This window comes from Nerophis lumbriciformis, linkage group LG08 (genome assembly GCF_033978685.3).
Source record: "Nerophis lumbriciformis linkage group LG08, RoL_Nlum_v2.1, whole genome shotgun sequence".
Taxonomy (NCBI): Eukaryota; Metazoa; Chordata; class Actinopteri; order Syngnathiformes; family Syngnathidae; genus Nerophis; species Nerophis lumbriciformis.
In genome coordinates, this window is record NC_084555.2 from 35,049,791 (window position 1) to 35,063,868 (window position 14,078).

General features: G+C 39.8%; 1 protein-coding gene across 7 annotated transcripts in view; it reads left to right on the plus strand.

Moving 5' to 3' along the window:
- eml5 (EMAP like 5) overlaps window positions 1-14,078 on the plus strand; it is a 112,368-nt gene that overhangs the window by 81,889 nt on the left and 16,401 nt on the right. The window contains exons 25-38 of one of the 7 annotated variants that reach the window (XM_061968762.2): window positions 3,219-3,395; window positions 3,485-3,686; window positions 3,762-3,888; window positions 4,086-4,100; window positions 5,678-5,686; window positions 5,908-5,986; window positions 6,369-6,498; window positions 6,581-6,679; window positions 6,897-6,917; window positions 8,780-8,953; window positions 9,032-9,240; window positions 9,448-9,605; window positions 9,695-9,809; window positions 9,897-10,085. In XM_061968762.2, coding sequence (XP_061824746.2) covers window positions 3,219-3,395; window positions 3,485-3,686; window positions 3,762-3,888; window positions 4,086-4,100; window positions 5,678-5,686; window positions 5,908-5,986; window positions 6,369-6,498; window positions 6,581-6,679; window positions 6,897-6,917; window positions 8,780-8,953; window positions 9,032-9,240; window positions 9,448-9,605; window positions 9,695-9,809; window positions 9,897-10,085 — 1,704 coding nt within the window. Of the gene's footprint in view, window positions 1-3,218; window positions 3,396-3,484; window positions 3,687-3,761; window positions 5,987-6,368; window positions 6,499-6,580; window positions 6,680-6,896; window positions 6,918-8,779; window positions 8,954-9,031; window positions 9,241-9,447; window positions 9,606-9,694; window positions 9,810-9,896; window positions 10,086-14,078 lie in introns of those variants that run through there. The other 6 variants (XR_009816026.2, XR_009816029.1, XR_009816027.1 and 3 more) reach the window with 6 other exon arrangements.

Here is a 14,078-nt window from a genome sequence, read left to right on the forward strand (position 1 = left end):
TCAATAATTTTAGAAAATTGTGAAAGTAGAGAAACAGGTGTGTAGTTTGTAAACTGGTGTTTGTCATCAGTCTTATAAATTTGTAGATGAATGTGCAGCTGAGTAAAGATCTTCTTGTTCGGTAATCCCTTGCAGTGTTGTAATTTTGTAATCGAATGTCAACGTTTGTTTTCCGTCAGACTCCATTATCGTTGTTGTTGGGGTTCCTGGGAGTTCTGATATTCGTCCAGATCCTTGATGTCTTTGACAACTAGGACTCTTGCTTGTGGACCTTCATTCAGCTTTATGTAGACTTTGCAGTCGGCGCTCCGTTACATGAATTTTCCCCCGTTTCCTCAAGTCGTGTGCTTTTTTTGGCGATTTCACCATTGCGTTTAGTGAGATGCACGTTCATGTACACATTTGTGCCCTTCAGTTTTTTTCCCTTTGTCAGCAATGCCATTTTGGATTTCCTGTTGACGAGCTTAACGGTGGTGACCGGCGTGGTATTGTTGCCTTTTCTATTCAGTGGTGTTAATATCGACATCAATTCCCTTTGATTGCAGAAAGTTGACCACTTGTTGCTCTGTTGAAGCAGTGTCCATGTCACCTCGTTCTCCTTTGTTGTCAACTGCTCTTGCATAGGATCGAGGATTGATGCGTAGCCTTTAAATGATTATGTCATTCTGTCGTGTAAACTGATCCACTTCCTCTTTGATGTTTTCCAAAACACTGCTATTCCCCAGATTAGTGATATCTTGTTGTTATCTGGCATTGAACTGTTGTCTCAATACAGCCATCTCCTCCCAGAAGTTATTTAGTTGCAACTGTTGCCGCAATAGGGCAGCACGGTGGAAGAGGGGTTAGTGCATCTGCCTCACAATACGAAGGTCCTGAGTAGTCTTGGGTTCAATCCCGGGCTCGGGATCTTTCTGTGTGGAGTTTGCATGTTCTCCCCGTGACTGCGTGGGTTCCCTCCGGGTACTCCGGCTTCCTCCCACCTCCAAAGACATGCACCTGGGGATAAGTTGATTGGCAACACTAAATTGGCCCTAGTGTGTGAATGTGAGTGTGAAAGTTGTCTGTCTATCTGTGTTGGCCCTGCGATGAGGTGGCGACTTGTCCAGGGTGTACCCCGCCTTCCGCCCGATTGTAGCTGAGATAGGCTCCAGCGCCCCCCGCGACCCCAAAAGGGAATAAGCGGTAGAAAATGGATGAATGGATGTTGCCGCAATGTTCTATCTCCGTTCTAACGATCTCCACAACACTGCTGTTGTCCCAATGGGTGTTGTCTTGCTGCTTGTCATTCGACTGTTGGCGCAATGTTGCATTCTCCTCTTTCAGCCGCCAGATATTTTTTATCAGGCAATCCAAATTTTGGTGATAATACTCCATTGAGTGTTTGCAATCCACTATTAAAACGGAGAGAAGAAGAATAAGCAAGTCAATATTTTCATTGTCATTAGTTAGTGCGTAATACTAAAAAATTTGTGGACTCAGAAACTACAGTAACACAGTATACTGTATTGAATTTTACAGTCTCTTGTTTATCGCTGTTAATTGGTTCTGGACAAGATGGCAATAAACATATTTCTGCTAAGGAGGAATCATTATATGGATTAAAAGCGTGATGTGGAAACGCATTGCATTGTGGGTCTTGCTGGACTCTGAATTGCTTATTTGCATAGGTGAATGCAAGACTCTGTGTTTCAGTTTTTCTTTTTTTCTTTAGTAAGTTCAAAACATGGCGCAAACGTGCGGCATCATGAACTGCCACAATCGTGGTCATGATCTCTTCGGGGAAAAAAAGGATTTGATGAGATTTTTCTCAATAAGGACGTTTATTTTTTCACTTAGCAGGCAGCTGCTGCAGTTCTCGCGTATCTCGTCTTCCATATACATTTATCTATACTGTACGCACTAACATTCCAAAACCGGAAATCAGGCCATATCGTATACGCCAGTAGCCAAAGGAAGAGCCTTTTAGATATATTAATAATTAAATATGATACATCCATGATATATAATCATATATAATATGTTAATATTATACATCCATCGTGGGGTCGTGGGGGTTGAGCCTAACCCAGCGGAATTCGGGCAGAAGGCGGGGTACACCCTGGACAAGTCGCCACATCATCGCAGCACCGCCAACACAGATAGACAGACAACATTCACACACTCGGGCCAATGTAGTGTTTCCAATCAACCTATCTCCAGGTGCATGTCTTTGGAGGTGGGAGGAAGCCAGAGAACCCGGAGGGAACCCACGCAGTCACAGGGAGAACATGCAAACGCCACACAGAAACATCCCGAACCTGCAGATTGAACCCAGGACCTTCTTATTGTGAGGCACACACACTAACCCCTGTTCCACTGGGCTGCCCTAGTAATATACAACATAATAATAATATAAAATAAGATAATTAAAGATGCATAAATAATCGATGTATTATCGAATCGTAGCTCCTGAATTGTAATCAAACCGTGAGGTGCTCAAAGATTCCCACAAATATATTACATTTCATATATATCACAAGATTTTGTCGAATTGCGCATGAAAAAAAATCCAGAGTATTAGACTTAGACTTAGACTTAAACAAACTTTAATGATCCACAAGGGAAATTGTTCAACACAGTAGCTCAGTTACAATGATGGAAAGTGTAAGGATGGAAAGAACAATGCAGGTATAAATAGACTAAATATAGCGATCGAAAAATCTAACATATATATGAATATATACATAATATGTGTGCAGAATAATATATATACAGATATATTATATTATGTCTATAACATATATACAATATATACCAATGACCATGTACAATATTACAGTATATACTGTATATGTGACAGCAGCAGCATAAAATAGAGAGTAGATCCAGCAAGAAATAGAAAATAGACATTATAAACAAAGAGAAGTAGCTAACATGTCAGGTGTCAGGTAATAGGCAGATGTCATCTATTGCTGTATGGCGAGTGATTATACAGCTGGATGGAGTGTGGAATGAAGGAGTTCTTGAATCGCACAGTGCGGGAAGGAAGTTGAAGGAGTATGTCCGGTGGCCTACATTATGGTTGTCAACCATGTATTTTGAGTGGAGGATGTGTTTAGAAATAGATGCAGTGTGAATGGCTCACTTTTCACATTTATTTCAGTGTTTTGAGATATTTTTGTTCATAACTAGTTTCGCAAAGTGTCATGTAAAGTCATCCACTTTTCTGCTTGGTTAAGGTGGAGAAGATCGACTGGAGTATGTGGACGTGCGTCCTTGGCACATCTGTTGAGGGTGTCTGGCCTGTGATCAGTGAGGTCACAGAGGTGACGTCTGCTTGCCTTAGTAATGACAAGAAGGTGCTTGCTACAGGAGATGATTTAGGATACATCAAGCTCTTCAGATACCCAGTCAAAGTAAGATGCAATGCTTAATGTGAGATGGTAGTTTAATTATTGGAAGTTTAAATCATAAGTTCATGACAAGTGTTATTTGTCACTCCTAGGGGAAATTTGCAAAGTTCAAACGCTATGTGGCCCACAGTACCCATGTTACCAATGTGCGGTGGACCCATGAAGACAGCCTTTTAGTGACGGCTGGCGGGGGAGACACCTGCCTCATGATCTGGGCTCATGAGCCTGAGACCCATCGGGAACTCAGACAGTGTGACAGCGAGGAGTCTGACATCGAGAGTGAGGATGATGGGGGTATGAGAGCGGGCTCTTTGAGCTAAAGTATGTCCAAAATGTACCTACTGCTGTATCGGTGTTGTTATTCACCAGGTTATGACAGCGATGTGACAAAGGAGAATGAGATCAACTACACCATCAAAGCCTTATCCACCAACATGCGCCCCATGACTGGTGTAAAGCCTCACTTGCAGCTGAAAGAACCTTCTGTCGATGAGAGGTATTCCTCAGTGAAGTTGTTAAAACATGAAAAATATACCTTCTGTGTGTCCTAGACCTCTTTTATCAAGATATTTTCTATTCTAATCTATAATACCCACCCTTTTAAAATAACTTGCACCTTTTCTGCTCTTCTTCTTTCCTGTAATGGCTGCATTCTGTTTATTGTCCTGCATGATTATTTTATTCCATCTGAAGACAGGGTGTAGTCAGGTAAGATGTTTCATGTTTGTGGCTGTTTCATCCCAGTATTGCTTATAGACACATACAAGTCCAAGTTTTGCTAATGCTGGGGAAGGATAGTTGTCTTGTAATGCTTACAAATTAATTTTTGTATTTTCCAGTGTATTGAAAATAATTTAGATTTGTCCTTAAAGAGCCTGATTTACTAAAGGTTTGCGTGTACTAAAACACGTGCAAACCTGATAGCACACGCAAAGCTGATCTACTAAACATGTGCAAAGTGAGCAGAACAAGGCATGCAATCCATTTTGCCTCCCTGTCTTCATTAATATGTAGAATATATGCTGATCATCAAAACGGCCACAATTCTGTGAGGAGAAGATGCAAATATCATTAGTTAGCACACGCAATGTGATTAATCAACACTCGTCAGTGTTTGCGCGCACTATTCGGCTTTTTATTTAGCACGTGTCAAAAGGACTTGCAAACTAACAGTTCTACACACAACTGCAGGATCAGTGCTCCCGCTGAAAAACGATCCTGCGTGTGTGTCGACATTTTTGTATTAGGGGCCGTCAGGGACATTATTCCGAATTACCTCTCACAAATATTACTGAAACGCTTTCACATAAACAATTGGAAAAGTATTCACTCACACATACTACTGAAATGCTCTTATACACTACTGAAACACTCTCACATTAAGGCCCCTCATATTTTTGAATGGTCAGAAATAAAAAATATTAGACATATTTTCTATTCAGCAACATAATTTATAATGTTATAGCTGCTATAGGCAGGGCCGCCTTAACCTAAGGTGGGTTCCGGGGCTGGAGGGGTTTTGCCTCTCCCCCCAGGAAAAAAATCCAGATTTTACTCAACAGAACAACAACAGTGCAAAATATCACCCATCATAAAAAAATATTTTGTCCATAAATACATCTCCTTTGCGACGGGCACATCACGTTTGTGCGAGTGTAATAGAAACCAGTCAACTTCAAGTAAAGTGCTGGATAGCTGGGAGACTGCCTGTCCTTTTAGCTCAGTAGTAGTATGCTGGTCTTTCACATAGTTTGAGCCCCGCTCGGAGCAGTATGAAAAAATAAAATGCAGCCGAGAGAGAACACAGTCACTAGACAAAAACATACGCAACACGGCCAATGATAGTACCGGTACACACTATTTTATAGATTGCTCACGCTGTTTACTTTGTGGTGTTTGGATCTTAGTAAATCGCACCCATAGTGTATTATTGTATTAATCATGGAGAATTATGTTTAATTAGACAATATTACATTCATCCATCTGTATGTAGTCATAAGTGAATTGTTTATATTGTCATATAACCTAGAAATCCTGCAATGAAAGGAATCCAAATCTATGAAAATGGTGTAATTTTTCAGTCGAAAGATTGTATAGACTAGAAGCAGCCGCCACAAGGCAGCAGACTTTGGTTGTCATGGCTACTGCATGGCACTGACTTGTCTATTTTATGTCCTCAGCAGCTGAGGTGTTGTCTTGAAGTGCATTTCCATTGAGCAGCAGTGACCGCTGTAAGAAACCTTTTAAGTAATTCTTGCTTTTTCTTTGCTATTGCTGCCATGCAGAGGGTCAAGGTAAGCTACTTAATATTTTATGCATTCATTATCCCCTTACTGGCGCCATGTGGAGATTAAACGTACTCATTTTATAGTAAGTCTGTAATAAAAAAGTCCACATATTAAATGTTACTTTTGCCTCTTTTTTGTTTACTGTATATTAACTGGTCGCAATACAGCCTTAAAAATATGTCAGAGTTTTGATCAGTAGCCGTCCTAACCCAGCAGTTTGTTGTCAGGCCTCCTGTCAGCAGAGCCCTGCCACAGCCTGAGAAGCTGCAGACCAACAATGTGGGGAAAAAGAAGAGACCCATTGACGTAAGAAAAACCTTGTTAATGTCCAAATTAACAGCTCATTTCAGATATTCTGTTAATAACTTAGAGAAATAAAAAATGTTGTATCTCAAAAAATTGGAAAAAAACATAAAAAGGATGAATATTGTAAACTACTGGTTGACACTCTAATAATCATAGTCGATACTGAATTAAAATAGGCTTTCGAGTATGTTTCAGAGCATCAAATGATTAAAAAGGTATCTAATTAAAGATTTAAAGACGTATGTGCTGTTCAGACAACCTCCCTGGTGATGCTCTAATTGAATGAGAATTTCAGCCAAGAGCTGGTTCTGCACATCTTTGTTGTCATGACAACGAACAACCTTTCTGACTTTCTGACAGTCTCCTCCGACTCTTTCTGCAGGACCTGGTATTGGATCTAGTTTTTGGTTACCGTGGCAATGACTGCCGCAATAACGTGCACTATCTGAATGAGGGGGCTGACATCATCTACCACACAGCCTCAGTTGGCATCGTGCTCAACTTGACCACCTGTAGGTTTGACGCAGAGTGCATGGAATTTTAAGACAGTGCAAGCACAGATGATGATTACAGCATGTGTGTGTTTTCTTGAAGCTTGCCAAAGTTTCTATGTTGAACACAGTGATGACATTCTGTGCCTGACAATCAATCAACATCCCAAATTCCCCAACGTGGTGGCAACAGGCCAAGTAGGTATGTTTGTTCGACAGTGATCTCTCTTGTCAGCTACATGCTTTTTATTTCCCAGGGTAGCCACACCGCTCTATAACTTGCAGAAAAATGCATCATATATAACATTTGTGCATGCAGAATATTATAATATATAAATAAAAGTACATTTTTACAAGAGGTTACCTGAGCCTTGTGAGGACAAATGTTCATCAATAAAATACATTGTCTGTCCTTTTAGGTGATGCTGGTGACATGTCAGGTAAGAAATTGATCTTAAGGAGTCTTAAGCAGGGATATTCAACACAATTGTTTTGGAGGCCACATTTCCAGAAAGCTTAGGTCCGGGGGGCTGGACTTCTCCTTTTATACTTAGTTTTATTTATATATGTACAGTATATTCCAGAGAACCAGCGTCTTCGACAATAGACATTTGATTTTCGTCTGTTTCTTTTGTCAGAGTTACAGGATCACTCTGCTGTTTTATAGGACCTTTTGTAAAAAAGCTATTCATAGATCACCTTGATAACTATGACAGCATTGTAGTGATTTCAAGAATCTGCTGCAAAAATATGACTCTTTCACAAGTTTTTTAACTGAACTTGATGAAAAAGAGAAGACCTAAAAATGGAACCTCGAGGAACACTAGATTGGGATGTGCCGATCGAACATGTGCTGGGTTTAGACCACCGTGAGACAGGTTAGTTTTACCCTACTGATGATGTGTTGTTGCAATAGAATTCCGATGGGTATCGGACAAAAAGTATGTGATCGGCCAGTGCCGATTAATGCCTTTTAATGCCAATCACAAACGCTGATCCTCTCTGGATGACAAGCTACTATGTGTCTGAATACACAGTGTGGAGAAGTTCCACTAAACTAATAATAATGCCCTCCAATGCGGCAAACAAAGTGCATTTCTTAGCATCATGAGTATCATTATTAAGTATTATTTTCGCTGGAGGACGAGGCTTAACATGTTACACAGCGAGAGAAAGCCAGGAACAGACATTTTAATAGCTGAGCTAACAAACTCAGGGAATAATTCCCTGGATATAGGAAGACTTTAAGGCAGTGGTTCTTAACCTTGGTTCGATTGAACCCTAGGGGTTCGGTGAGTGGCCTCAGGGGTTCGGCGGAGCCAAACCGCGGAGATCAAGACACACCCGACTCATCGTGTAAATAAAAACTTCTCCCTATTGGCGTATTATGGATACCCCCAAACAATGTTCCCTCTAATTTTCCATCTGATTTGCAGTTGTGTAATTTGTTGTGAGTTCATGCACTGTGTTGGTTTTGTTCTTTGAACAAGGTGATGTTCATGCACGGTTCATTTTGTGCACCATTAAAAAAAAAAAACATAACTTTGTCTTGAATTTGAAAAAAAATATATATATATATATATTTTTTTTCACTAAAGAAGGGTTCGGTGAATGCGCATATGAAACTGGTGGGGTTCGGTACCTCCAACAAGGTTAAGAACCACTGCTTTAAGGGCTAAAACCAAAGGATTTAAATGAATAGTAGATAGTTATTTATTTTGTTTAATTATTCTGTACTATTGACTTTGTTTTGCTTAAACAATTGTATGTAATACAATAGAATAAGGAACTACTTTAAATAATGTGTCAATATTGTTAAACTGTCAAAAACCTTGATTGGAACATACCTACTACTAGTATAACTAAAGAAGTTGAACAAATGACTACTGACTACATCTGCAGTAAACAAGCTACAGCAGCACCTTAGTTACATACATCACATTACGATAAAAATGCGTAACTGCCAAAAAGGAGGGGACTTAAAGGGGTTCCTTGAGGAACGCTTCAGCTATGTAAATCACAAATTTGGACCCCTGTATTCAATGTTTGCTAGCAAGGTTAAAATGTCAATGTAAGAATCTGCCAATGTGTGTACAAGTTCCTCTATACAACAGGAGCAATTGTGTTTTTAGGAATTTGCTGGAAAATTGTTTGTCTCCAAAGATTTGAATTGAACTCGGGGACTGGTATGGTATCATTCGCGAGCCGGATTTGGCCCGCAGGCCGTCAGTTGAATAGAGGTGGACTAAATGTTTTAAAACACTCCACATAAATGGTTCTCACTGCTTTTTCTCTCCCTCAGCCACATCACCATCGATTCACGTGTGGGACGCCATGACCAAGCAGACGTTATCAGTGCTGCGCTGTTTCCACTCAGGCGGTGTCTGCTCTGTCAGCTTCAGCGCCACGGGGAAGCTCCTGCTGTCCGTGGGCCTGGACTCTGAACATACCGTCACCATCTGGAAGTGGCAGGAAGGTACAAGCTGATCTAACACGGGAAGTTTAGACGGTCACTTTCATCTCACCTTTTATGTGCCTGTGCTTTGCCTGTTAGGTGCAAAAGTAGCCAGCCGGATTGGTCACACTCAAAGGATCTTTGTAGCTGAGTTCCGTCCAGACTCGGACACTCACTTTGTCTCAGTGGGGATCAAGCATGTCCGCTTCTGGACGTTGGCGGGTCGAGCTTTGCTCAGTAAAAAAGGAGTACTAAGCTCCATAGACGACGCCCGCATGCAGACCATGCTGTCTGTTGCATTTGGAGCGGTAAGTTGCTTCAGATCATTGTCACATTCAGCATGGAGACAGCTTGCTGTTGCTCTAAAGAATGTTTTTGTAATATCCCGCATAATCTTAAAAATGCTGCTGTTGCTATATTTTTGTTTCTGTAATGAAATGCTGCTGAACAGTTTGTGCATTGCTTGCTCTGCTCTCTTAGACCACTAGATTAGTGCAGATTTGTTTTCTTTTCAGAATAACTTGACATTTACAGGTACCATAAGTGGGGATGTATGTGTGTGGAAAGATCACATTCTAGTAAGGATAGTGGCCAAAGCTCACACGGGCCCAGTGTTTACCATGTACACCACACTGAGAGATGGCCTCATTGTCACTGGAGGCAAAGAGAGACCGTAAGTTGCATTAACTCATTATTTCTATTTCGGCTGGTTCATGAGTTGATTAAGCTAGGCTGATGTGCACCTATTGTTGCCCTCTGCAGGTCAAAGGAAGGAGGAGCTCTGAAGCTCTGGGATCAGGAGTTGAAACGCTGTCGAGCCTTCCGATTAGAAACCGGACAGGTCATTGACTGTGTGCGTTCCGTATGCAGAGGAAAGGTACCAATGGAGATCTTGCGCTTCACCTAAAACATGATCTAGAACAATTCTCCTCAATTCATCCCTTTTTATCCTTTGCTGCATTAGGGTAAAATCCTGGTGGGAACCAGGAATGCAGAAATCATTGAAGTTGGGGAGAAGAATGCAGCATGCAACATCCTGGTTAACGGTCACATGGACGGGCCAATTTGGGGTTTGGGCACACATCCATCCAGAGATGTGTTTCTGTCTGCTGCAGAGGACGGGACAGTTAGACTTTGGGACATTCCGGAGAAGGTGAGTCCTGTCACCCCACTCCACTCCACTCAGACCTCCTTTAAAGAAGTTGCTATGTGGTTATTAAAGTTTATATGCTGGAACCATTACAGTCAAATACAATCACTGCAGTAATGCTGGTTGACAACTGATTTAGAAGTAATCTGTTCTAGGGTCAAACTACAGAATTATTTGTATACTGACCAAGCTTAAAGGAACATTTATACTATCAACCTGTGAAAACAGCTTAACTATTCTCTGTATTAGGAGATTTAAAACAGTATATCACTTGAGTTAACATGATGATCAATTCGTAACACTTAGGCATGGGTAGAGTAAGGCACAGATATACATCTAATTTTTTAACATTCTTACTTGTGAATGTTCTCATCTATCCAAGTCATTAGTCTCAGGGCATTGAATTAATCGCACTGCTAAGACTAACTTAAAAAAACAATTTGCCTCTCATCTAAGCAGTCTTCATCAGTTCATGCTTAAGACTACGGTAGATATGACGGCTTTAGTTTAAGGGGACGGTGTCTTGTGGGATCCAAGGTAGAGGCAACAGGCAAACCAAGAATGATTTCAGTCTTTTATAATGCAAAATAATAATCGTTAAGATACAGCTATAATTTTGCATTACAAAAGAGTGAAACCATTCTTGTTGGTGCATGCCACTACATTTTAGCAGATAAATACTTGTATTCCACACCATCCTTTCAGACTAGAGCTGTGCTATGTAGTCCTGAGCATGAATTGTTAAAGCCTGTTTGGATTAGAAATGAAACGTCTTCTAAGACAACCCAAACAGTCCAGTTACGATCGATTGAATCAGCTAAGACAGAGTTGGGCAAAATACGGCTCCCGGGCCACATACGAAGATGACGCTTCCAATTAATTAATTAATTTTCTTAGACCTTTAACATCGAAACCGTCATTATGATGTGCAGTGCTGTTTTAAAATGACTGTAAATCTCGAACTATAGAAAGTACTGTATTTCAATGGTTGGAATCTGGGCTTCTGAGTTATTACGGTAATCTATGTCACAGCAGCTCCAGGCAGCCGAGGTAAGAAGCAGTAAGGGCAAGGTTTGCTTACAGAACAGCTAGCCTGTAACGCTGGTGTCAGGGACAAACGCGGAAGCAGATATTTACACCAAAAATCTGCAGAAAAGTGATATTAAATCAGATTGTATGTGTTTATTAATTACCCTTTGTGATCTTATTTCGATGTGTTTGTTGCATTTTTGTTGTGTTTTGCTTGATTGTTAAAAAGATGTCAATGCAGGAGTTAGTCTGAGAAGTGACGTTCATTTGTTGTTAATATTCAGTCTTTAATCATTAATAGTTAATATTGTAAATCCCACATTTTCATGTACAGTCTGGGTGTCTCATTCAGTGTGTATATATATATATATATATATATATATATATATATATATATATATATATATATATATATATATATATATATATATATATATATATATATATATATATATATATATATATATATGTGTATATATATATATATATATATATATATATATATATATATATATATATATATGTGTATATATATATATATATATATATATATGTATAATACATACACACCGGCCCTCAGACACATTTTGCATAATGTTGGCGATGTACAACTATGGAGGTTATTTGTGTCTTTATTATGAAAGCTTTTTTTGACACTGAATTTCTATCACTCCATCCATCCTCCACCGCCTCTACCTCCCTGCTTGGCACTCAGCATCAAGGGTTGGAATTGGGGGTTAAATCACCAAAAATGATTCCCGCTGCAGCCCACTGCTCCCCTCACCTCCCAGGGGGTGATCAAGGGGATGGGTCAAATGCAGAGGACAAATTTCACCAGTGTGTGACAATCATTGGTACTTTAACTTAACCTGACCACCAGGAATGACATCACACACACTAGCATTTGACTACCAGGTTTGAAGCCACATACAACCACCAGGTGTGACGTCACACACGCTAGCACTGGACCACCAGGTGTGACCTCACACACACAACCAGCAGGTGTGACATTAGACACACTAGCACCTGATTACCAACTGTTACATCACACGCATTAGCACCTGACCACCAGGTGTGCAGTCACACACGGCATAATCCAGCGTTTTCAAACTATAGAAATGATTTCAATGGTTAGAATAGGCACATTTCAGTGATTTCTACAACAATGTTATGCAGAACAGTGATATCATATTGAATAAGTGGATGTTTTTTATCCTTTTTCTTTATTTTTCTGCCGTATTTGTTGCATCTTTGTTGTTCTTGCTTCGGAAGTAGAGGAGCAACGATCATATATTTTAAATATTCAGTGTTTTATTGTTCATAGTTAATATTGTAAATCCCACATTCTGTATTTTCATTTACATTCTGAGTGTCTTTTTCATTAAAAAACTAAGCAGACCATCTCAAAAACGGAATTAACGTAGAGTTTTTTACTGAATTATATGACAGTCAGAATGTGCATGAAAATTCAGCATGTGGGATTTACAATATTAGATATGAACAATAAAACACGGAATATTGAGAATGTATGAACATTGCTCATCTACTGCAGACCACCTCCTTGATCAACATCTATATAATCCAGCAAGAACAACAAAGATGCAACAAAAACTGCAAAACATAAACGCAAAGGGTAAAAAACATCCATATATTTGATATAATGTCACTGTTCTGCAGACCTTTGTTGTGGAACTCTGCCTCTGTCTGACATTCGCTGCTCCGTGTACAAGCCCCACCCACTCTACCCCACTCTCTCCTCATGCCCGGTTTCAGTGCAGATTCTAACCATTGGAATCATTCCTGTAGCTTAAAAACATCCAGCGGGCCGCTGAAATGTGACGTGTTATGACATCACACCTGGTGGTCGGGTGCTAGTGACTGTGATGTAACACCTGGTGTTCAGATAGTAGTTTGTATGACATCACACCTGGTGGTCAGGTAGTAGTTTGTGTGACGTCACACCTGGTGGTCAGGTGATAGTGTGTATGACTGCACATCTGGTGATCAGGTACTAGTGTCTGTGATGTAACATGCTGGTCAGGTAGTACTTTGTGTGACGTCACACCTGGTGGTCAGGTGCTCATGTGTGTGACTGAATTTCTTTTACATTTAATTTTTTTTTACAGATTTTTTATACACTGAATTTAAAATCGTTATGAAATTGTCAGGATAATTTGATGTAAAAAAAATTAAGTTCAGAAAATAAAAACGCAAAAAATTCAGTTAGATAAGCTTTCGTAATAAAGACACAAATTAACCTCCATATACAACCTCAAAAAATGCATTTTTTCACATCTTTATTTCCACCATTTATTCCGACAAGAGTACCGATAAATACTGGTATCGATAAGGAATATCGACATTGGTATAAGTATCAATGAAATCCTAATGATATACGGTACAGCCCTAGTTTTGACAGAGTTGAAACTACAATCCCCGTTTCCATATGAGTTGGGAAATTGTGTTAGATGTAAATATAAACGAAATACAATGATTTGCAAATCATTTTCAACCCATATTCAGTTGAATATAGGTTGAATATATTTATCAAACTGATGAACAATTTTTTTTTTTTTTGCAAATAATCATTAACTTTAGAATTTGATGCCAGCAACACGTGACAAAGAAGTTGGGAAAGGTGGCAATAAATACTGATAAAGTTGAGGAATGCTCATCAAACACTTATTTGGAACATCCCACAGGTGAACAGGCAAATTGGGTATAAAAGTAGTGCGTGACACATACTGTGTCACGCACAGTATGTGCGTGACACAGTATTTCACAAACATTGCATTTCACATACAATGTTTGTGAAATGTTCAGTCATTCACAAACAAGGATGGGGCGAGGGTCACCACTTTGTCAACAAATGCGTGAGCAAATTGTTGAACAGTTTAAGAAAAACCTTTCTCAACCAGCTATTGCAAGGAATTTAGGGATTTCACCATCTGCGGTCCGTAATATCAT